Source organism: Crinia signifera, chromosome 11 (assembly GCF_055691185.1).
Source record: "Crinia signifera chromosome 11, ASM5569118v1, whole genome shotgun sequence".
Lineage (NCBI taxonomy): Eukaryota > Metazoa > Chordata > Amphibia > Anura > Myobatrachidae > Crinia > Crinia signifera.
Window position 1 is genome coordinate 32,201,075 of NC_139227.1, and position 24,768 is coordinate 32,225,842.

The 24,768-nt window shown below is 49.4% G+C and overlaps 1 protein-coding gene across 4 annotated transcripts in view; it reads right to left on the reverse strand.

Annotated features, from left to right (window-relative positions):
- Positions 1 to 583: 583 nt before the first annotated feature.
- Positions 584 to 24,768, reverse strand: part of LOC146046365 (uncharacterized) — a 194,442-nt gene continuing 170,257 nt past the window's right edge. For 3 of the 4 annotated variants that reach the window (XM_083165622.1, XM_083165621.1, XM_083165624.1), the window contains 8 exons: positions 16,390 to 16,459; positions 15,460 to 15,566; positions 14,004 to 14,145; positions 9,908 to 9,981; positions 6,661 to 6,716; positions 4,738 to 4,771; positions 2,922 to 2,981; positions 585 to 781 (listed from right to left, as the gene is read on the reverse strand). In XM_083165622.1, the coding sequence (XP_083021748.1) occupies positions 719 to 781; positions 2,922 to 2,981; positions 4,738 to 4,771; positions 6,661 to 6,716; positions 9,908 to 9,981; positions 14,004 to 14,145; positions 15,460 to 15,566; positions 16,390 to 16,459 (606 nt within the window). In that variant the 3' untranslated portion in view covers positions 585 to 718. Of the gene's footprint in view, positions 782 to 2,921; positions 2,982 to 4,737; positions 4,772 to 6,660; positions 6,717 to 9,907; positions 9,982 to 14,003; positions 14,146 to 15,459; positions 15,567 to 16,389; positions 16,460 to 24,768 lie in introns of all 4 variants that reach the window. The other variant, XM_083165623.1, reaches the window with a different exon arrangement.

Below are 24,768 nucleotides of genomic sequence, written 5' to 3' on the forward strand. Positions count from 1 at the left end.
GGGGGGGGGGGGGAGGGGACTTTAGAGTGTTTTTTCACCTCCCTAAACATTTTTTGGGGGGCATGGTTTAATCACGGGAGGTGGTGACGCCTCGCTCAATTGGGCCACGCCCCCAACATTTTACCGGGGCCTTGCATACCTCTCGGCTGCCCTGGTGATCCGCACCACAAAGTAACCTAGTTTTATAGTTTGCTTCTATCTATTATCTGGCAGCCAATGAGTCTTTAGCATTTCTTGAACTGCAGCTCTCATACTCTCAGCCTGATCTGACTGGTGCCTATTGGAGCAATTCCACTGCGGCTCCATTTGGGTGCGTTGCAAAACTCAGTACTAATGGGCGCGAACATGCGACATGTGTGCCCAAGGGTGAGGGGGACACAATTGAATTGCGCCAGTGGACACCCATGAATTCCTTCCATACTGTAGTATGATAATATGCCCAAAGTCCCCCAATTGCTACAACCACCAGTGTGGCCATACTTCCCAAGGGATATCCAGCAATTTATTCCAGAAAACCCTTATACGGCCATTCCTTTTACAGTAGCAATCCAGTAGGTAATGAAGGAGAGAAAGAATGGAACAACAGAATATTTATTTTGAACACTTCAACAGGACTAAAACACTCAATTTAACTGAACAAAAACTTGATACCAAAAGGCAAAATAAATGAGAAACATGGCGCTGAATAGGCGCAGCAACATGTGTGAAGATGTGACATCTAGGATTCCTCTGCTCCTGGGAATCCCGACTTGGAATACCTCAGCAAGCAGACTGGGATGGCCTGAAAAATTACATATATTTATTATTTATTACCTGTCATCTATATAGCATACACATATTCCACAGCAACCTACCAGTATATTTTTGGAATGTGGGAGGACACCGAAGTCCCCAGAGGAAACCCACGCAAGTATGGGAAGAATATACAAACTCCGCACAGTTAAGGCCATGTTGGGTATTCTGATATAATCAGTTCACGGTCTAGTTCAGAGCTGGGCAACAGACGGCCCGCGGGCCGGATGCGGCCAGCGAGACGCACAGGTCTGGCCCGCCGCACTGACCTCTATCACTATGACAAGCGGCCCGACTAGCTGAGCTGCTTGTCAATTAACCGGCAGCCGCAGGGGCTAGAAGAAGTGCACAGTGCCGCCGACGCCTGACTGCGCCCACCGCACACAGCATTACTGGGAGTGTGGGAGGCAACGCTGCTTCCCCGCCATTGGTTAGTGTGACCGCGTCCCCGCCCACACTCCCAGTAATGCTGTGCGGAGCGGGAGTGGTCGGACATCGGCGGCACTGCATTTCTTTTAGCCCTGCGGCGTGACTGACGACTGCCAGCACCGGCAGCAGAAAGGCCATGATCCTCCTGTCCTGGCTCCCCTCGCTCAGGCTCCCCGCTGACTGGTGGGCGATGTTCTGATAGGGATGTAAAGCAATTGCAGTGATTAGGGGCGTGAATGGAATGTGTAGAAATTTTGGATGATGAGAGGGTGCTCGCTGATAGGGGGTACAGTGGTGGGTAGGAAATGAGGGGGTGTGATGGGAATTTGCAGTGATGGGGATACTATGAGGGATTGCACAGTGGTGGGATGCAATGAAGTAAGAAGCTGCTGCAGCCAGCCTATATCATGATATGTGAAAATATAGTGTGTGTGTGTGTGTGTGTGTGTATATATATATATATATATATATATATATATATATATATATACATATCATTTTGTGTGCGGCCCTCGAATATTTACTGGAAGTGTGAAGCGGCCCCCCAGCCAAAATAATTGCCCACCCCTGGTCTAGTTGATCTGGGATATTTACATGTATTCCTAAATAAAGCCTACCAAATCAGAGTGAACTCATAATAGTGAGCAGGTAGATTGTCATGAAGGAGACTGGGAATTACCAGATAATCAGGGCATTCCCTGCATGATAAGTAGGACCACCTTAATGTATATGCAGACTAGAATACCAGAATACGAAACCAGAATACGTTCGCACGGGGACCGATGGTGGCACTGTGCGCATTTCTGCGCATTTACATAGGCAGGGTGCATGCACCCACGGCGAACAGACTGTTCGCTGGGTGCCCGCACTCAGGACAGCGGGCGGGGGTGGCTCATGCTGAGGAGCCCATGATGCGGGTGCGGGGGAAGGGCAGCTGAGAGCCTCCCATTTCCTTCCCAGCGTGCATGCATATGTAAGTCACTTTTATAAGCGTGCACCTTCCACATCTTTTGAGGGTCGGCGACCATCGAAAGATGTGCGAGGTTCCCCCCTGCCCTGTGAATGGATGTTACTGTGCAACATCCATTTGCAAACCCCTGCGTGCAAATCGCCCTTGCGAATGGGTGGCGCCAGCCAACCATTCGCAAGGCGGGGTTCGGTGGACTCACAAGGCTGTGAATTCGCAGCCTTGCGAATCAACCAGAATAACCCCCTAGGTGTGCCTCCTAATCTGCAGCTAGGCAGTGAGTAGGTGGATGGCTGCAGCTATCCACCAATCAGCTATCCACCAATCAGAGCACTGACAGCCAGTCCCTGTAAGGAAGCATGTAGAGATATGGTGCAGGACTGCAGGAGGAGTGTGTTATGATTTCTTGGTTCCTGTGAATGAGTGTACAGGGGCCCCAGTGCATGGCTTTGCCAGGGGCCTACAATAATATTAAGGCAGCCCTGATTTCCCGCTGATCTCCCCCTGATACCACCACTGATCATGTCCGGTATGCGTATGTGCTAGTACTCTGTCCAGCATGTAGTTGCCATGGGGAAATCGATAACCTCAGGACAGGCTACGGCTATAATTACACCTCTGTTATCCAAAACCTGCTGAGGGGTGATTCAGGGGTGAGACAGACAAGTTGGTGCAATGGGGTCAAAAGGTATTACACCTGTTCTTGGGGGCCTCAGGAAAGATGGTGTCTTACCTGTAAGTGACTGAGGACCACACAACCTGCAAGATCATCACCGGACACTGCTGCTGGGACCTGGCACAGAGTGACGACAGGAAGGTGACAGTGACAATGTGGACTACGTTATATAAATATCTGCTTTTCATGATATTACACCAGACTAATTGAAGCCACTAGGGAATTTAGTTAATCGCATCCATAGGTTACCTATTACCATTCAAGTATCCACAGGAGTGCATGCTGGTGGGGAAGCGGTACATCTGTCAGAACAGACTTAGATCTACAGTCATTAGGTCGACCCCGGAAGGCTGACTGTCCCCAAGGTCAACAGGGTTAAAGGTCGACATGGCTCAAGGTCGACATGGGCCAATGTCGACATGGTTTTAGGTCGACAGACTTAGGTCGACACGAGTTTTTCACTGGTTTTTGACCCGAATGTCGACACAGTCGACATGGACACAGTTGGAGTTGAACAGCAGCCCCTCGCTTCGCTCGCAATGCGTCAGGCATGGTGCCTCGCTGCGCTCGGCAAACTATTTTATTCTCCCACCACGCCCTAGTGGATGGTAGGGCATGAAACACCGCCTGTCGGCACATGTCGGCTCAAAAAACAGTGAAAAACTCACGTCAACCTAATGACTGTCAACCTAAAACCATGTCGACCTAAGTCATGTCGACCTTAAGCCATGTCGACCTTTAACCCTGTCGACCTTGGGGACAGTCGTCCTTCCGGGGTCGACCTAATGACTGTCGACCTAAGTCTGGTCTGACAGATGACCGTTTCCGCTGGTGGGAAGCCCCAGGTTCTACTTCCCACTGCTCAACAACTCAGTGCTCGGTTTGGTTTTGTGCAGTAGAGGGAGGGGGTTACTAAGCTATGGGACCACAGCTCACAGAACGCTGGGCATGCCCCCACAGTGATGGGAATTGGCGTGTGGCCTTGCGGTCCTGGCATTCCCACAAGGTCACGCCATCAGATGCCTCGCCCCTTTTACAGCGTGCAGAAGTCTTCATTACTTTTCATGAAAAGTTGGGAGGTACATCTGACTGGGAATCACAAGCTTCTCACACGCATGGCGGCGGGGGAAGTAAACCCTGTCTGTCTCCGCTTCAGCGAGACCGGCAGGCTTAGGGAGGGGTGCGGGGGGCATTGGGCACCAACGGGTGAGCATCGTGGAGGCAGCGGAGGGTGGCGGTGGGCTCTGTCGGAAGGAGATGCGCAGCTTGTGCACGCACGTCCCCTTCCGGCGGCTAGTGATCCGAATGTCAGACCCCCACTGATTGAGGCCAGCTCCATCTGTATTTACTGTATATGTACATTTTATCTGAGTATTTACCTCAGCGACTGTACATGTGATTAGGATCTAGTTTGTGCAGTATTACACCAGACCCCTGTTTAAATAGGATGGTAGCAGGTAATCAAGCAGTCCAGACTATAATCACTATATCTCCTTGTCACAATGTATGCTAGCCGAGATGTTGAGTCTAACTCTGGCTGCAGCTGCCTCTCTTCCCCTCTCAGCATACGGCACTGAGCAATGTGTGCTGGGCTGGGGAGAGAGGCTGTGCTGAGGCGGCAGCTTGTCCTCTCTACTCCCACTGCCTGGATCTCTTCAGCGGGTGAGGGGGGGGGGGGGGGGGAGTGGGACCCAGGCCCCTCCAGCAGACATGGGCTCCTCCAGCAGGCACATGCCCTGGGAAAAAGTACTCACTCCCCCCTCTTTGCACCACTGACCACCAGTGTTACGTAGCCAAGTGCTTTCCTGCGACAGAGCATGTGCAGTAGCAGAGAACATATGAGAGAAGCAGCTGGGACTGTCAGAGTTCTCACCGGGAGGGAGTCACGTCCACTTGTCCATGATGTTCTGAAACAAGAGAGCACCGTTCAGGGGAAACATTGATAGACAGAAACACAGAATTTGACAGCAGAAAATGCAGTAAAAAACCTGTATTCAGTGGGGGGGGGGGCTGAATTACTGGTTCTGGTTGGCTGCCCTTCCACCCGTGGAATCGCCACCACCGCCGTATCCCCTTGCATGTCTCACTGACGGAGAAATAATTCAATGGTCGCTGACCATCGAATGATTTTTTCAGGCCATGGAAATATAAGTCAGTGGAGACTGACTTATATTTGCGGCCATTCCGCTGAAGACAGGCCCCCGTCATAAGTCCTCCCGCCCAAATTCCCATGGGAACACCCAGCGTTTTCATGGGGACGCTCATGAAATGCTGTCTCCCCGCCCGCACTGCCCCGCGCGAACGGCACAGCGACATTGTAAATCGCTGCAGCCATTCGCACAGTGGACTCGCACATGCGCACAAAAGACCATGCGTATGTGCAGTCAATCAACCATCGGGCCAAATTCTGCCCCATCCGAATGGATCAGAATGACCCCCTAATTCCATCCAGGCATTGGTGCGGAGGTGAACACCATCTTTTGATGGCGTTACCCTATAGAAGCTTATGGTCTTCTTTACGCATCCGTAGGGAGATCAGATCCCTCCCAGCAGCCCCAGCAGCTGCTGCATCACTATGCACATGCTCAGATGGACTTCTGGGCAGCACGGACGGTGTAACGGTTAGCATTACTGCCTCACAGCACTGAGGTCATGGGTTCTATCCCCACCATGTGTTATATATACGGGCAGTACGGACGGTGTAACGGTTATCATTACTGCCTCACAGAACTGAGGTCATGGGTTCTATCCCCACCATGTGTTATATATACGGGCAGTACGGACGGTGTAACGGTTAGCATTACTGCCTCACAGCACTGAGGTCATGGGTTCTATCCCCACCATGTGTTATATATACGGGCAGTACGGACGGTGTAACGGTTAGCATTACTGCCTCACAGCACTGAGGTCATGGGTTCTATCCCCACCATGTGTTATATATACGGGCAGTACGGACGGTGTAACGGTTAGCATTACTGCCTCACAGCACTGAGGTCATGGGTTCTATCCCCACCATGTGTTATATATACGGGCAGTACGGACGGTGTAACGGTTAGCATTACTGCCTCACAGCACTGAGGTCATGGGTTCTATCCCCACCATGTGTTATATATACGGGCAGCACGGACGGTGTAACGGTTAGCATTACTGCCTCACAGCACTGAGGTCATGGCTCTAACTGTGGAGTTTGTATATTCTCCCCGTGCTTGCGTGGGTTTCCTCCGGGTACTCCGGTTTCCTCCCACAATCCAAAAAATATATACTGGTAGGTTATTTGGCTCCCAACAAAATTAACCCTAGAATGTCTGTGTGTGTGTGTGTGTGTGTGTGTGTGTGTGTAAATCTGGTAGGGAATATAGATTGTAAGCTGGGCAGGGACTGATGGGAATGTTGAAATATTCTCTGTAAAGTGCAGCAGAATATGAAAAACCTTTGGGGAAAACTGTGTTAGGGTGAGATTTAGGTTAGGTTACTATGGCCCTACACACGGGGCGATCTCTGTGTAGGGCCATAGCTTCGCATGTCACTATCGCCCGGCAGATCGCCGGTCGGGGCTAGTCAGATCGCCGGTCGGGGCCAGTGTTCTCATCCGACAACACTGGCCCTGACAGATTGCATAGCACACAGCACTGACCCATCGCTGTGTGCTGAGAGTAAGCTGAGCCATCTAGCATCGCTCAGCACAGTTGCCCCTTGTGAAAGCCCAATTAGGGTAGGGATCTATACCAGATCAGATAGATAGATGGATGGATAGATAGATAGATAGATAGATAGATAGATAGACATAATCCCATACCTGTATGTTGTCTTCACACCACCTAGATACACATCAGCCAGCAGTATATTGTAGGGCTGCGGGGAAGAGGAGAGAGAGAATTACAGTGTCTGAGCTTACTGGGGAATCACATGAGAATGCTGACATGGTGATAATGTCACAGGTGGTTGTCTGCCAACCAAAATGGGCGCTGTTGTGGGTTGTGATGTGGAGCAGCTACTAAGGGGGGGATTGAGAGTCCCCTGGGAAAGACAAGAAATATACAAAAAATAGTAGCACTAGATCAATGTAAAACAATATCACATTTAATATATAAAGTGCACAAAAAGGTTAAAAATAGACAAATTCATAAAAACAAATGCACCAGCACCTAGAGAAGTAATTGCCTGGGCGTAGGGTCCATTCCTATAAACGTCGCCTGTTTCCGGAGAGATAATAGAGTCTCTTCACATGAAAAGATAAAGATGATAATTACCGCAGGAGGTCCAAAGTGTGGTTCTTAATCCTTCTTAGGATGGCATTAGAGCAAAGTCCAACAAATTGGTTTTGAGGGTATCAGCCTCAGGACTCCATTTCAAACGGTCTGTTTATGGGTGAAGTAATCCGGTGGCGACTGGTCTGGATCCCCAAATGGTGGTGGGTAGCAGAGATGAGTTAGCAGTAGGTAGCTGGTGCAAGGTGCCTGACGCGTTTCGCTGCATGAGGGGGCAGCTTTATCAAAGTTCCTTTGATAAAGCTGCCCCCTCATGCAGCGAAACGCGTCAGGCACCTTGCACCAGCTACCTACTGCTAACTCATCTCTGCTACCCTGACGCGTTTCGCTGCATGAGGGGGCAGCTTTATCAAAGTTCCTTTGATAAAGCTGCCCCCTCATGCAGCGAAACGCGTCAGGCACCTTGCATCAGCTACCTACTGCTAACTCATCTCTGCTACCCACCACCATTTGGGGATCCAGACCAGTCGCCACCGGATTACTTCACCCATAAACAGACCGTTTGAAATGGAGTCCTGAGGCTGATACCCTCAAAACCAATTTGTTGGACTTTGCTCTAATGCCATCCTAAGAAGGATTAAGAACCACACTTTGGACCTCCTGCGGTAATTATCATCTTTATCTTTTCATGTGAAGAGACTCTATTATCTCTCCGGAAACAGGCGACGTTTATAGGAATGGACCCTACGCCCAGGCAATTACTTCTCTAGGTGCTGGTGCATTTGTTTTTATGAATTTGTCTATTTTTAACCTTTTTGTGCACTTTATATATTAAATGTGATATTGTTTTACATTGATCTAGCGCTACTATTTTTTTGTATATTTATGGTGATAATGTCAACAGACAACATGTGGAGTCGTCACTTAAGAAGTAACGACATTGTATATTGTTGACAATACAATTTGTAAGATATCCCTAAACCTAACCCTTAAACCGAAGCGTAATGTTGCCATTGTTTCTATATTGACACTCTGGTACCACAATATGACATACTGAGCACATATCATCTTCTAGCAAATACACTGGCGGGTAACAAGGTAACACCAGTATCATCTATATATATGTCTAGCGTCCGTGCGGCACCGAAACACTGCCATCTGTTGGCAGCAAATGAAACTACCCTTTAGGAGCCACCCCCATCTATCCCTTTAATAGGATTAAGTGAACCAGGGCTGTCAGACTTAGGACCTTATCCATGTCCATTCGCACAGCCGCGTGCGTTCGCACAGGGCTGATATTTTCACTTTGTGCATTTCTGGCACATGTGCATGCACTGGGTGTGTGCGGCCGCGGCAAACAAACTGTTCGCTGGTCAGTGGGGTGGGCCATTAGCATAACATCACCGGATGTCAGATACCCGCCCACTTCCCTCAGAATGTGCACGCAGAGCTACGGTTCCTCTGAGCAACCTTAGCTCTGTGTGCACGTTCCACATCATTCGATGGTTGGCGATGTGGGTGTTCCCCCCCGCAGGCTGTGAATGGATATTTTGCAAAGGATATAGGTACCACCTTTCGTAAGGCCGGATCTGGTTGACTCGCAAGGATGTGAATTTGCATCCGAGCGAATCAACCAGAATAAGCCCCTTAATCCCCTACTGCATTGTTCTGTGTATTGTATTGCAGCTGAGAACAGTAGATGAATAAGCCTTGGTCATCCATGGCTTGCCAGAGAAGGCTAGTTGAAAAAAGCTCCATGTACATCTACTAGCTTTCAAAGCTTTTGCTTCAAGCGGGCTTAGTAATTTTAATAAATACATTAGCGCGTGACACTGAATCAGGCCCCTATTACTATGTTGTGAAATGAGTAGCCCAGGACTTACTTGGTGGCTACGACATACAGGCACATACAGGCGGCTACTGACATCACACGCCCAGTGGCGTAACTATAGCACCGCAGCCCCCGCGGTCGCGGGGGGGCACTGTGCATGTGGGGGCGCCGGGAGGCTGCGGTGCTATAGTAATGCCCCCGCCCCCTATCCCCCGCAGGCTTACCTGTCTGCGCGTCCCGGTTCCTCTCCTGGTTTCAATCAATTCTATGGAGACGGACCACGATAAAATGGCCGCCCCATAAAGCAGACAGTTCTCTGAAACTGTCTGCGGTATGGGGGCGGCCATTTTATCGTGGTCCATCTGCATAGAATTAATTGAAGCCAGGAGGGGAGCCGGGACGCGCAGACAGGTAAGCCTGCTGCGATGGGGGGGGGGGGGGGCGGCACGGTGGGGAGGGGGGCGCCCCAAACCTAGCTACGCCACTGCACACGCCCTCTTCTAACAGGAATTGGTACGCCTGCATTTTCCCTGACACTCCCAGCGTTTTTTTTTTCGGTATTCCCAGTGTTCCCGCCCCACACGACCACTCCCTGTCAATCACTGCGCGTACGATTAGCGAGATGAAGAATTAGCAGAACTTGATCACAGCCGACTGCTTGCACATTGCACAGTACATCGATGATCGGCCACTGTGTGAATTTGCAGCCCTGCGAGCAGGTCTGAATAGGGCACAATAGCCTGACTGATGGGCATTTGGTGGTTACCACTGAGGACTCGCTCTGTGCCCATTCATTACACAGACCTGCAGTTCAATATCTGCAAGGGCTGCACAGGCAGGTCTGTACTGCACATCATATATAATAACCCATGTGTGCTACACAAAAGCTCTGTAATGTTTGGGCGGTACCTTGTTCTATTGTCCTTACATAAAGAACAGAATATGGAAACAGGCCGGAGACACAGGTAGAATGACAGGTGAGTCCGCCATGAACACAGCCTTACCGATAACTGGCTGATAGCTTCTGCAGGACTTGCTGAGAAGTATAACCCGGTCCCAAGCTCCCCCTGCTGGAAATCTATGAGAAGAGCAGAACACACTGACTTTATCTGTGCAGCATTGGTAAAAATTTCGGGGGTTATTCAGACCTGTTCAATGCTCTGATAAATTGCTGCCCAGACAGTAAAATTCCGCTCCGTGCGGGCCTGTTAGGTGCTTAAAAAACCGATTAGCTGCAAATCCTTTCGCAAGCGGCTCACCATTGTAAGATTTCCCCAGTGCGTGCAGTCTGTGCGTAGCCCAGAACTTATTAAGCAGCTGCGATAGAAGCAGCCGGATCGGGGCCGGAGCTGACGTCACATGACTCCCCCACGAACACCTGGGCACGCCTGGGTTTTCCCAGAAAATGGTCAGTTACCGCCCACAAGCACGGGCTTCCTCTCAATCAACTCGGGCCGAATGCATGCGCAGTCTATTGGTATTGAATTTGCAGCTGTGCGATCAGTTCTGAATATCCCCCTTAAACTTTACAGTCAATCAAAGTAATTTTTGCACAGTGAATAATGGTCTTTTGTTACATCACACACCTGACTTATTACAACCTTACATGGCTTTTATCATTTACATATAAAAAGAAATAGGAAATGACATCACTGTGCTCTGATATGAGATCACCCTCCTAATGCATTTTGACCTTTTCATGTGTTCACCTTTTGACTGCCGACCAGGGCAGATCGGTGACATATTTTGCATGTGACTCATGTATAAATGGGCATGTGCCAGTTTGGCTGCTTTTTTGCTAATCAGCATAATTCTTGACTTGAGGCTGAGTGGGTGAAACAGGCGGTGCACATAGAAAAGTGTGGTGGGGGCAACCTCCAAGGATAGGGACGGTGTACACACAAGTCTATACATATACAGGGGCCATGTGGCCAGCTCTGAATAATGAACTGAAATCCACATTTATTTACGAGAACTCGATGCTGCCAAAGTTACATTGGCGTTTTTGGCTGGCACATTTCGTCAGACATGTACATGACTCATCTTGATGATATACAGTAACTGTTTGGCAAAAATGGGACAAGGACCGCCTACAGGGGGAATGCAGTAGTAAGGGGTGTGGCCAGTCTGCTGAGGGGGGTGTGGTCAGCTGTCACAGGGGCTTAGTGAAGCATTATATATTAGAGAGATTAGTCTGGGCCCCTTTAAAAATATATTCCATCCATGTAAAATATTTTTTCACTGTAGAAAATGCTGTATCATGTGCAGTAATGTCGGTGGCCCTGAGCCAGTGTCTCCTCTTACTGGGTGGGAATTAGGGTGCATGAGAGCAGGAGGCTGGGTGGTAAAGCATGATAGGGGAATGTGGGCAACACAGGGTGAGCAGCTTCCCACTGGCGGAAGTTACGGGGTAGGAGAACAGGAGGCAGGGCAGTGATAGAGGTGTGTGGGCATGAGGGGAAGTAAAGGTTTTTGGCTGTTGCAGAGTAGGGATGGGCATTGGTGCAGACGCCATCGATGGTTGGCATTGATGGCGCGGGGTGCCGTGAATGAAGGGAGGGAGAGGTCGTGGGGGGCCGCGAATCGTGGGAGGGGGGCGCGGGGGGTCATGAATCGTGGGAGGGGTGTGTGAATCGCGGGGGGTATGTCACGGGGGTTTGCGAGTCGTGGGAAGGGGCGCCGGAGGTGCTGTGGGGTTTCGTGAATCGTGGGAGGGGGTCCGCAAATCGCAGGAGGGGGGGGGGTGCCGTGAATCTCGGGAGGGGGTGGGGGTTTGCAAATCGCGGGAGGGGGGCGCAGCGAAGCACGTGAGGGGGGTGCCGTGAATCGCGGGAGGGGGCTTGGGTCCGCAAATCGCGGGAGGGGGGGCGCCGTGAATCGCTGGAGGGGGGTTCCGCGAATTGGGGGAGGGCGGGAGGGGGGTGCGGGGGCGCCGTGAATCGTGGGAGGGGTGTGTGAATCGCGGGGGTGTCACGGGGGGTTGCGAATTGCGGGAGGGGGCGCCGGAGATGCTGTGGGAGGGGGGCGCAGCGAAGCACGGGAGGGGGGCGCAGCGAATCGCGGGAGGGGGCGCAGTGGTGCCGTGAATCTCGGGGGTGCCACGAATCGCGGGAGGTGGGGTCGCGTGGGGTGCCGCGAATTGCGGGAGGGGGGACGTGGGTGTCGGGGGGGGGGGGTTTGCTGGCAGAGGGGGGGGTGCGGGAGTAATGGTGGATGGTGGCTGTGGTGTAATGGTGGATGGTGGGTGTGTACTGTAGCCCTGGCAGGGCGGGGGGAGGTGATGTCAAGGGGGTGGGATGTGTATAACGTTATACACATAGAACACGTTTCCCTGGGGGGGGGGTGGGTTTGTGTATCCAGCTGGGCGGGAGCGTTAGCTACACAGGGGATGAGTGACAGATCTGGCTAAATATATAAGAGATACGCTACAGACATGTATGTACACTTACTGATCCCTAGTACATATTAGCCATACTTGCCTACTGTCCCCTAAGCTGCAGGAGCCTGTCGATTTTTAGGGTAGTCTCACGCTGCCACGGAAGAGTAGGTTACTCTCCTGCATCCTGTCGCATCACTAGGAAGCGGGCAGGATGATGATAACAGCAAAAACCTTGCAACAGTACAAATAGGTGGGGCTAAAAGATGGGAATGATGTTCTTTCGCCCAGCCGCCCTCTACATGTGAATCATAAGGAATTTCCATGTGTGTGTGGGAGGGGGGCCTTATGGCCAGGGCAGCCGAGAGGTATGCCGGGCCCCGGTAAAATTTTGGAGGTGTGGCCTAAAGTCATCCCTCACCCCCACCTCAGCAGCAGCAGCACACACCTACAGCATGTTCTGCAGGGTTGCCTCCCAAAAATCGGGTCACCCTCCCGGCCCCCCGGAAAGGTGGGCAACCCTCCCGGATTCTGGGGGACCCCCGCCCCCCCCCCCCCCCCCCCGATTGCAGCTCCCCCCCCCTTCCCACACAGAGTTTAAATGACCTTTTCTGTCAGTGAGATGCTCTTGCTGAGTCTGCTGTTGGCACAGCACCTGCTGTAGGTGTGTGCTGCTGCTGCCCAGAAGGGACTGAGGGGGAAGGTATGGGGGGGGATGGACCAGGGCCCCCGCCGGGCCCCTCCAGTAATCCTGGGCACGGGTAATTAGTACCCGCTCCCCCCCCCCCCCTCTCGGCAGCCCTGCTTATGGCAGGACAGTCTGGCAAGTCATACCCCTTTACTCCGGTATACATTATTTACACAGGTTCTGTGTAAATGAACCACAGAATCTGTGCACACCACAGCTGTCCCGGAATAAAGGAATATTATGGCCTGATTTTAAGTGTAGATGTAAGTACTATAATACTGGTACTGGGGCTATACAATATATCTCATGTTACTGTAGAAAGAATATACCTGGCAGATACACTGTATAGACACTATTCACTGCCATGACCCAGAACAAGGCCTGATGGCCCTTACCTGTACATTAACGCTGCGCTATAAGAAAACTTCATTTCCAGGACTAGAAGACCCAGAAGGTTCTACTGTTTCAAGCTGCGAAGCTAACAAGGCTGAAGTCACTCAGGCCGACACATAACTCACAAAAGAGTCGGAGAGAACTATAACGAGTTCTATCCCGAAGACAGAATTTCTGACCCCCCAATAAAATAACCCTCGCTGCAAATGTTTCAGTACAAAAATACTCTTTTCAGATCCGCAAAGGAAATAAATCAGAGTTTGGGACCTGTCGATCTTCTATTCTTGAGACTCAGCACAAAAGGGTTAAGGGAAAGGTTGAATCTGAAGGATTCGCACATGTTTAAACCGCAATAACTAACATTGGAGCTGAATTCTCCCTGTCTCCATAGTAACTCATTTTTGGCAACGTGGATCAGATCTATGAAGTATATGAATAAATCAAAAGCAGCAAAGCTAATGTTATATGGCAACATGTGAACCCGGTAATCCTTGTGGTTCTAAAAGGGTTAATAGAAAGAATATTGTAATAGTGGTCATGGCTTCCTATATTTGGCTTGCTTGACCGCACTGTATATTGTCCCATTGATTAAGAAGGAAAACAGATGTAGACACTTTCTATATGAATGTCATTCAGCACTGACCCTGTGGTGAAAAGCCAAAGCAGAGTATCTCCAGCAGTCTCTCTGGCTGGCTCCTGCTGCCACAGTAGTACAGTCTCCTGCAGGTGGGCAGCTTGGACACGTGGACTTTGATGTCTTCTCTGATTTGCCACGAGAGGGCGGCCTGTCAACACAGAGAGGGAAGCATGGAACATTTAGAACTTCAATCAACTATAGATTATGGGGCGATTCAGAATTGTTTGCTCAGGTCCGAATTACCCCGCAGCTGGGGGAGGGGGTGAAGAGTTTGTGGACTAAACACTGTCACAGGTCCAAGTGAAAGTACATTGCAGAAGCCGTCATGTTGATGGGCTTTTAACTAGATGTGCAGATTAATCCTATGTGTGTTAGCAAAGGCACCATGTTTGCCGCAACTGCAGCCATCTGGGTGTACATAGCTAATAGCCAAACCCCAAATAGAGTGGAAATAATGGTACTTGTTTCCTAGCAAGGCGCCCACGATTTTAATCTTATGCCATCGTTTTGATCACATCGATCGCATCGCATGCGATCTGGTCGCATGCGATGCGATCGATGCGATCAGAATGATGGCATAAGATTAAAATCGTGTGATGTGATCAAAACTATTTTTTAATTGTACATGCACCCTAATTGGTGATTACTATGTTATATGTTCCCCCATTGTTAACGCCACCGCCACTATGAACGCATACCCGAAGCGTGGCAAGCGCAGCGAGCCCCATGAGGTCACACGGATAACTTCACATGTATTCCGCGTCCCCTCGCGGGGCTCGCCACGCTTCGGGCTCGGTGGCTCGCCACACTATATAAAATCAACTCCGTGCCGACGTGGATAGTGGGGGTATGAAAAGGTTGGAGGACGCGTACCGCCCCCCCTCGCTGGCTCGCTGCGCTCGCCATGCTTGGGGTTGGCGTTGATAGTGGGGGGGGGGGGGGTCTGGGGGTGCTTTTAACAAAGTAATCACCCATCAGGTATCAGGTGCCTGTACAATGTAAAATCGGGTGTAATCGCGTGGCATGCGATGCGACGCAATGTTAAAATTGTATAGGAAGCTCTTAAAACCCTAATATCGGGTCAGATCGGGTTCCATCGCATACCTTGCTAGGAAACAAGTACCGAAATAATTGCAGTTGCCCATTATAAGTGAGCACCCTGCTCTAGGGTGTGATGATCCATAATAAAAGCCTATATGAATAATTCTGCACTTGGTACACAATAGAATATGGAACTTAATGTAACTGGAATAGCTATATGATGACTCAGGATGACATGAGAACGGTCAATTGGAGAAGATGCTGCTGTTTGTTACTTACTATAAAGAGCTCTCGCGGCTAGATGCAGCTCTATATATATATATATATATATATATATATATATATATATATATATATATAATGAGGCAGTTACTGAACCTTGAGACATAGTTATTACCAGCCGGCCTGCTATTATAGTTACCTGGTCAATGACTTGCAGCTCCAGCAAGCATCCATCTGTCTGAAAACTTCTATGCACCAGATCCTGCGTTTGCCGAATGCTCCGGTCTTTATCTTCCAGATCATCCCCTAGTGGACATCTTACGTTAGGAAAACGAACAAACTCATCCACACTGTATATATACAGTATACATGGCTAACTACTCATCGCCTCTAAGAGGTGAAGTACCACCTGTGACCACTAGAGGCCACTCAACAGATCAAATTACTCCTTTGTCTGCTAAAAAAGATGACATAACAGTTTGTTTGTTTTATCACTGTTTTTTTCCAATTGTAATGCACAGCGGAATATGCTGCGTTCTATAAGAAACTGTAAAATAAATAACAGAAAGTGAAAGCATTTTTTCAGCAACATATCTGTTTCATGCTTGCTGGACATGGAGAGAGGGAGCTGTAATGTTGACGGGCTTATAACATGTAATAAAGTGAATAAGTCATTTAAACCCTCCCAAAGTTCACAAAAAGAGGCTTTCTTGGTCTCTTTATGGAAGGGGCTGTTTCAAGCCAATCAATCTGAAAGGCAAAAAACTATTTAACCCTAAATAAAGCAATCGATGTAGGGGACGCATAGCACCAATACGGTGTCCATGCCGACTATGTCTACATTCGGGGGGGGGGGAGTTAAAAAATCATGTCGACCTAGACACCGTCGACCTAATGCATGTGTCAACCTTCCAACCATGTCGACCTTAACCATTGTGACCTAGTTGAGGTGTTGACCTAAGCTGTGTTGACCCAATGCATGTCGACCTTTAGCACCTTCTAGAAGATAATAGAATCTCATTTGTTGCCCATAGCAACATCCCATCTTCAATAGAACTCCAATCTTAGTAAATAGACTCCTTAGAGCCTTGGTGTTATATGTGAGCGCATACGTTCCATTGTTACTCACGTAGAACCTTTATCTCCTGTCTTTCTAAATCATCAGTAAGATTGCGGATCTCCTTCTTCTGCGAGGACACCTGTGGCATGGAAAACGTGGACATTGTCACTGTGGCGGTCATCACAATCATAGCTGGGGATCACTTGCTGTGCAAAGCTGAGCGTAGCTACATCTGGATCTGACACCAGTGGTAGCTCACACTTTGAGAGCGGTGATTTGCATGCAGGTAGCGCACAGTAAGCGGGAAGTAAAGATCTTTAGTTACCAGCGGCGGTGGCAGCCCCTGGGCTGCAGTGCCGACCATGTGGTGGAGGGGGGGGGGGTTCGCTAAGCTCTCTAGAATCAGCATGAGCCGTAACACACTATTAAGACTGCCCCAGGGCTACAGTGCAACTAGCCAGTGGGAATCTAGGGGTGGGCTTCAGTTATACAGTGTATTAGTCCCCAAATGGGGAAAGAATAGCACTCACCAGACTTTGTAGATATTGTTCAAAATCTAAGTGAATTTGAACGATATAAGCCATTCTGATGAAACGCGTTGGTTTTGTTTTTTAATAAAGAGCTACGTCCTTTGAACGAAGTCTACATTTTTTCAAAGAATCAACAAAAGTCTATGATCTCAAGTGTGACAATTTTCTGTCTTTATGTGTATCATTGTATGCAGGCTAGGTGATACCCATTAGAGCACACAAACCCCCACCACCACCCTTAGGTTGGTGCTGCGGCAGCCGCTGGATGCATTGTGGCAGATATATTAAGACTGGTGAAGTAGAGAAAAAGTGGGGATAAACTGGAAGGAGATAACACAGTTGATTGGCTGGTGCGTTACATCCTTACAGTTTAATTCTAGAGATGGGCAAAACGGATCATTAAGCTGATCAGTGATCTCTCATTGATCTCTCAGTGAAAAGATACGGATCTTTTAGACGGGTCCTCAGTTCACTTTAAAAAAAAAAGGGAATATACCTGACCGAGTAAAAACACTGATCGATGGGCTAGGTGCAGAATCGCCATCGATGGCAACCATCGATGGCGTCTGCACCGATGGCCATCCCTGGCAGCAGCAGCAGCTAATCTTTCTATCACTTGTAGTCACAGCACTGTTCTCAGTCTCCAGAGGTAGTACATCTCAGGTGCCACAGGTGGCAGCACTGAGATCAAGAAAATGCATTGCAATGCAAAACGAAACGGTACTTCTTTACTTTCACGGCGCCAGCATGGCGGCGCGCGTCAGAGTCCCCTTGCGGGGCTCGCTTCGCTCGCCCACGCTGCGGGCTCGGTGGCTCGCCACGCTAATTAAAATCAACTCCATGCCAACATGGATAGTGGAGGTATGAACTATCCATGTTGGCATGGCGTTAACTTCGTTTATTTCACTTTGTTTGTGGCGAGCGTAACCCGGAAGTAGCGCGGCGCCATGCTGGCGCCGTGAAAGTAAAGAAGTACCGACGAAACTGAAACGGATCACCTTTTTGGGGTCGCGGCTCACCCATTCTTGGATGGATCCGTTCAAAAGATCCGTTTCATTCACGAACGGCCCATCTCTATTTAATTCCACTTTTTCTCCACTTTATCTCTTCCCCAGGGCTTAATACAGTATATCTGCCCCACTATTTGAAACACACCACTACTGTCTGGTTACATAGTATATATACATATCTTTTTAAATTCTTAAGACGGGTAAATCCGCCAGGTCCCAAAACCTGCACAATAGTTCTGGGTGGTGCCGAAACTAGCGCATGTGCACAACTAGCAGCTGGACTGTGCATGCGCAAAACACCAGCTTTTTATGGACTGCATCAACTGCAGCCTATAGGAGCTAGCTACACCTAGCACGAAAGGCAGGGAGTGGCATGGAAGCTTAAGCTGGCCATACACTACTGCGATTCTGCCCGATTTCACTCAAGTCCAATGCATCGGGCCGAGAAATCAGGTGAAATTTGGCAAATCCCATGTGTAGTAGATCCAATCAAATGCATGGCCCTGTGTGCATCGGATGGGAACCACTAGATCGCAAGTGCTGCACGGGGGATCTGTCGGATCAGACAGCCTCCGGCGGCACTTGCCGGGGTTGCATACATTATATCACATGCAAAAGGACCGTATGCTGTATATCGCATGTGATCCTGACGCCTGGGAAGTTCCTGGGCGGTTCAAGACCGATCGGCTGTGACTCAGAGAAACACAGTAATGTCTGGGGGCCTTTACACTCGCCTAATCTCAGCCCAATCTGGAAGTCCCAGAGGGAGGAAGCACCTCCCACTGGGGCTGACTGGAGTGTCTGTGACTGACAGGTAGGTAGACAGAAAGTCATGGCTGGTGACATAACTGCAGAGCTGGCTGGAGAGACAGAAGAGGAGATGGCTGGTGACACAACTGGAAGGCTGGCTGGAGAGACAGAAGGGGTGGTGACCAGAGACATCATCCCTTCTGGGTGCAGGACACTTGCCCACCTTTCTGGGTTCCCGGAAGGGCCACCCAGAACCTAACGGCCGTTCTGGGATTGTAAGCAAGTATGAAGTGGATCTGAACACTGAAGGAAGTTTGATAAGTAATGTGAGAACTACAGCAGCACAGGGCAGGACAAGTATATGACAGGGGAATAAATACTGCAAGAGATCCAGGAGAACTACGAGTGAGTGATCCAATACCTGACCACCTTAGTCAGACTCAGTGGAGCCTTAGAAACAAAAGGCAGAATGCATGATTGCTGAGTTTACACTGAGTGTACTGAATGCAGAGAATACCTAGAACCAATTTAGTCACATTTAATATATCACGCACCGATAATGACCATGCATAATGCATAGCTCTCACTACATTCACTGAAATTCATTTTCACATCCTTCAACAGCTATTGATTTGCGATGAGTAAATGAATGCGTTTTAAATCAATACTTTTTGCAGAGCTATCACCGATCACGAGAGCTGTCCTGTTACTGCTGTTTAAATGGAAATGTTTTCCTCCAGCTTACATGATAATTTGGCCACTGGGAACACTGTTTCACGAAAAGAAGAAATTAAAATGTAACTTTGTATAGGCTGAAGAAGGCGCAGTGCACGCTCATGCAAATAAATGAAAATTTGCAGAAATATAGGGGCTTCCGCGGCTAAATTGTTATGTGGTGAGATCTTGTACTCAGACACCCAGAGCCAGGGTTGGACTGTTACAGTGCTGGTATGAATGCAGTGGGAAGGGCCAATTCTAAGGGGAATGGCCTTTTGACAGAGAACGGCAGTGAGTCTAAACGTGCAAGGACTGAGACGCCCACTTCAGACACCGGCTTGGAACCCATAGAGAACAAACAAGGCGTCTGAACGCCTAATAGATTCAGTTCTTTGAACATATATCCAAAGTGCCCTCACCACGTCTAACGATTTCTCTTTTGATCTCTTGGTTCACATGGAACTTGGACCTTAGGAAGGTGAGAGGGCCTAGTCCTAAGAACGGCTCTGTCCTTATGAAAAATAAGGAAGGGGAATGACAAGATAATGCCCCAAATCAGACACTCTCCTGGTAGAGGCAATCGCCATCAGGAAAACCACCTTGACTGTAAGCCACTTCATTTCAAGTGAATTCAAAGGTCCGAAAGGCGGTTCTGAGAGAGCAGTAAGAACCACTGTCAGATCCCACAGAGCAACCGGAGGAGTGTACAGGGGCTGAATCCTCAGCACCCCCCTGAAAATATGTGCGAACATCAGGTAGGGTGTCCAACTGCCGTTGAAACCACACCGATAAGGCAGACACCTGGACTTGAAGAGAAGCCAGGCACAGACCTTTATTCAGACCGCTCTGAAGAAAGGACAATAATCTTGCCACATTAAACTGGCATCAATCGATCTTGCCCTACACCAGGCAAAATATGTAATAAATTCTAGACGAGGCTGGTTTCCTGGCCTGAAGCATAGTCCTAGCCACTTTTGAAGAGAAACCCTTGTTCCTCAGGATGGCTGTCTCAAGAGCCACGCTGTCAAAATTAGCCACTTCAGATCCGGGTGTAGACAAGGTCCCTGACCTAGTAGGTCTATCCGCAGAGGTAACCGAAAAGGAGGAGCAGCTGACAGCTGTACTAGATCTGAAAACCAGTGTCGCCTGGGCCACCAAGATTAGACCTCCTGCTTGAACTTCCTGAGTACTCAATGAAGAAGAGACACTGGTGAAGAGACACTGGTAAATAAATGTATGGCAGATGAAAATTCCACGGAACCGACAGAGCGTCCATGAATGCTGCCAGGGGATCCCTGGCTCTGGAACCGAACAAGAGAACAACAGATTTCTTCCAGTTTATTAGCTAGCTGTGAGACTGGAGAACTGTCTGTGTTAGCTGGAGATGTGTCAGCAAAGTTTCCTGTGAATTGGCAAGAATCAGTAGGTCGTCCAGGTATGGAAGTATTCTGACCCCCTGCCGTCTCAGGGATGCCATCATCACTGCCATGATTTTCGTGAAGACTCTGGGGGCAGTGGCCTACCCAAAATGGAGGGCGCCGCAAACTGGTAATGGTTTGGCAATATCGCATACCACAGAAACTGCAATGGGGACATGTAAATACGCATCTTGTATGTCCAGAGACACCATATATAGTCCCCTGGTTCCATTGCCAGCACAATGAACCTGAGAGTTTCAATGCGGAACTTGGACACTTTCACTGATCTGTTCAGTGATTTTAAGTTCAGAATAGGCCGGAATTTCCCCTTTGGCTTCGGGACCAAGAACAGGGTTGAATAAAACCCCTGGCCTCGTTGATGCTGAGGTACAGGCACTACTACCCTGGACAGTAGTAAGGACTCTACTTCCTGATCCAGAGAGGACTTTTTCATTGCGTCCTTGTGTAGATTTGTGGGTAAGTATCGCTTTTAGGGGCTCCCTTTGAACGACACAGCGTAGCCATGGGTCACGACTTCTCTCACCCAAGCGTCTGACGACGTCTTGAGCCATTTCTCAGAGAAGAAGAGAAGTCGACCCCCCACCCTGGGATCCCCCAGGGGGAGGCCCGCCCCATCAGGTGGTGGGCTTGTCTGGTTTAGGAGTAGCCTGTCTGGTCGCCCAGGGCTGTCTCTGCTTGGGTTTGTCCGACTCGGACTGTCCAGTCTGTCTGCCAAACACCTGTCCCTTACTCTTTCCCGTGGGGCGAAAGGGATGAAAGGAACCGACCTTAGGCCGTGTGGATGAAAAGGCTGATGGGAGGCATGCTGCCTTGGAGTGCAGCCAGAGAAGCCACTATTTTGTTTAGCTCTTCTCCAAAAAGAACTTCCCCTGCAAAGGGTATGCGTCTGGCAAGCACGGACACTGCTGAAACTTTAGCAGTCAATTGTCCAGCATCAATCATGGCTTCTGCAATGTATGCTACGGCCTGATGCACTGTGACAAACACGCTGCGCATTCATCAGAAACATCTGTAGGAAGTTCATCCTCTATTCCCTTTAACCAGTCCTGCACAGCCCTTGCGGCCCAGGACATTGCAATAGTGGGTCTGTTAACCACCCCTGCCAGGGAAAATATGGATTTTACACATTGCTCCAGACACCTATCAGTGACGTCTCTCAAGGAGGCAGTTGACATTACTGGCCACACAGACGGTTTAACCAGCCGGGTCATGTGGGAGTCCACTGGGGGTGGATTTTTCCATAACTTACAGTCCTCTACCGGCAGAGGGTATCTAATAGGCACCCTCTTAGGAATTAGGAATTTATTTCCCGGGGTTTTCCAGATCCCCGTTCTAATTCCCATTAAGTGGTCTGAATGTAGGAGTTCAGCCTTAATCACTTTGCGAGATTTGAATACGTCCACTTTCTGCGCTACGGTTGCTGGTTCCTCCTCCTCAGGGAGAAGGACCGCCCTAAAGGCTGTTATAAGGTCGGTAACATTCACCTCCTTGTCGGCCGCCTCCCTCACCTCAGGATCACCATCAGAGGTTGACTGAGATGATGACTGCCGAGTATTCACCTTAGCTGCTTTCTGCATAGCCAGAGACTGAGTCAAAGAAAGCATGGTCTCAGACAATGAATCCACCCATGGAGGGGTTGCCTGAGCAACAGGTGTAGGTGGGGGGTGTGGGGGGGGGGTGGGCAGGGCCCACTGCGGGTGACATCCTATCCACAAATATGCCCAGCATCTGATTAAAAGCCACCATGGGGGGCTTCTGGGTCTGTGGGGCCGTAGAGAGAGTCTCTGGGACATGGCAAGTAACACACAGGCCATCCTGCACTTCCTGATCGGACAGCCCCGTTGCGCATGAGGAACATGAACGCAGTGCTGGGGATGCCTGCTGGTGCTCCTCACTGGCCATTGCAAGTAGCCACTATGGGAACCCCAGTCTCACCTGAAGCTCTATGCCCAGTGACCTGATAAATGTGTGGCTGACCCCACAGTGTCCCCAGTACACCCTGTAAGCAGTAGCAGGAGAATGTACAGTGTAACACACAGGAGAATACAATGCAGTAGGTATATATATATATATATATATATATATATATATATATATATATATATATATAAATAAAAATCAGCACATATAGTCACACATACAACAGTAGAGAGTGTGAGAGCCCACAACTACTGTATAATGCACTATGTCCCCCACAGTAACCCAGAGGCTATGTGAGACAGTGAGTGCTGTAAACACCTGTCAGCAGGAGACGTTTTTACAGGGGAGTAGCGCTCAGCCCTTCCAGGGTCTGCACAGCGGTGAAGATGGCTGTCAGCGTCTGGGAGAGGAGCTGGAAGCACGAATCTGCAGCCAATAGGCGCCCAGCACTGAGGTGAACTGGCGCCTAAAGCTGGGGGGAGGGACCGCAAGCCAGCCCTCCTCCTCCTATGCTGGACTTCCCCCACAATTTAACATGGAGCCTAATGTAAACTGGAGGACAGTTTCCCTCTCAGGATAACTGCCTCCAGCCTGCGCTCCCAGTCCCTGGTGGACTAGTGGAATCCCTGCTGTGGGAGGCAGTGTCCACGCCAGCGCTGTGACCTGCTCCCCACAGAATCACAGTTAGAACAGTGATTTGTGCTCTCACTGAGAACGCTTACCCTCCCGCGGTCCGGCCACGCTGTCCAGGAAGAAATGCAATGCCCAGCCTGCTGTCCGGGTCCCTGTCTTCCGTCCACTCTCCTGTGTACACCCCTGGGGTGACAGGCAGTAATGGTCGATGGACACCGGCGGGGGTGCCGGAGCAGCAGCGCTGCAGGCGCAATGTCAGCAGTGCTGCCCGCTCAGTGTAAAAGTTCTTACTTTTAAAAAAAAAGCTTGGGATTGCTATCAAGCAATTCCAGGCAGGGCCGGATTAACGGCTGCCAGTTCCCCCTCTGGCATCACAGAAGCTCAAGGTTGATCTCAGTCGAACCCAAATCGCTGGGCCTTCAATCTGATATCAGGCTAGCCCATATGGGGGTACTTATGTATTATCTGGGCTCCCATGTTAAATGCACCCCATTTTTTCATACCCCTACTATCCAACTACGCATGGAGTTGATTTTATATAGTGTGGCGAGCGCAGCGAGCCACCGTGCCCGAAGCGTGGCGAGCGCAGCGGGAGCCCAGATATTACATAAGTACCCATATGGGTTCATTGTTTCTAGAGATATTGCGGGTAAATCGATTTTTTTCATTTCTGAAATGTAATTTCATGTTGTTTGAGGACGGATTTCTCTGGAACCAAACGGCCCAGTTTAACGGGACCAAAATCAGCATTACGGTGTAAATTTTTAATGCACAATGTCCCTTTTAATGAAGCATATTCTGCATTATTGCTCAATCTGTTTGGTATAGTGTGTATTTTGGCTCATTCCATGTGGCAAAATGTGAATTTTGCCTTAATCTGTGTGGCATAACGTGAATTTTGACTCCATCTGTGTGCCATAGTGTGAATTTTGGCTCAGTCGCTGTGAATTTTGGCTCATTCCATGTGGCATAATGTGTAAGAGGGAAGTACAGTATAAGGGGGTTACTGTTGTGTTTACTAGATTGGAAATAAGATACAATTGTATCTCTAGGGGCACCAAAACAAAGTTGCCCTGTCAAGCGGCCACAGGCTCTTTAATCCCAGGCTGCTATCCTGAATTTATTTCACCATTACATACCTCCCAACATGACCCTCTCCAGGAGGGACACAATGCTCTGCTCCTGCACTTTCTTCTTAATGCATGATTACCATCATCTGTGTTGAACAGGTTAATTGATAAGAAAGGTGTTTCAACACAGGTGATGGCAATCATACATTACCAGGGAAGTGCAGGAGCAGAGCAATGTGTCCCTCCTGGAGAGGGTCATGTTGGGAGGGATGCCATTACCACCCAATCCCTTCTGCATTATTGATTGGTCTAGAAAGGAACATGGACTCCGCAAGGCACCGTTTAAACCATATTGTGGAGGAATGCCACCTCTCTAAAG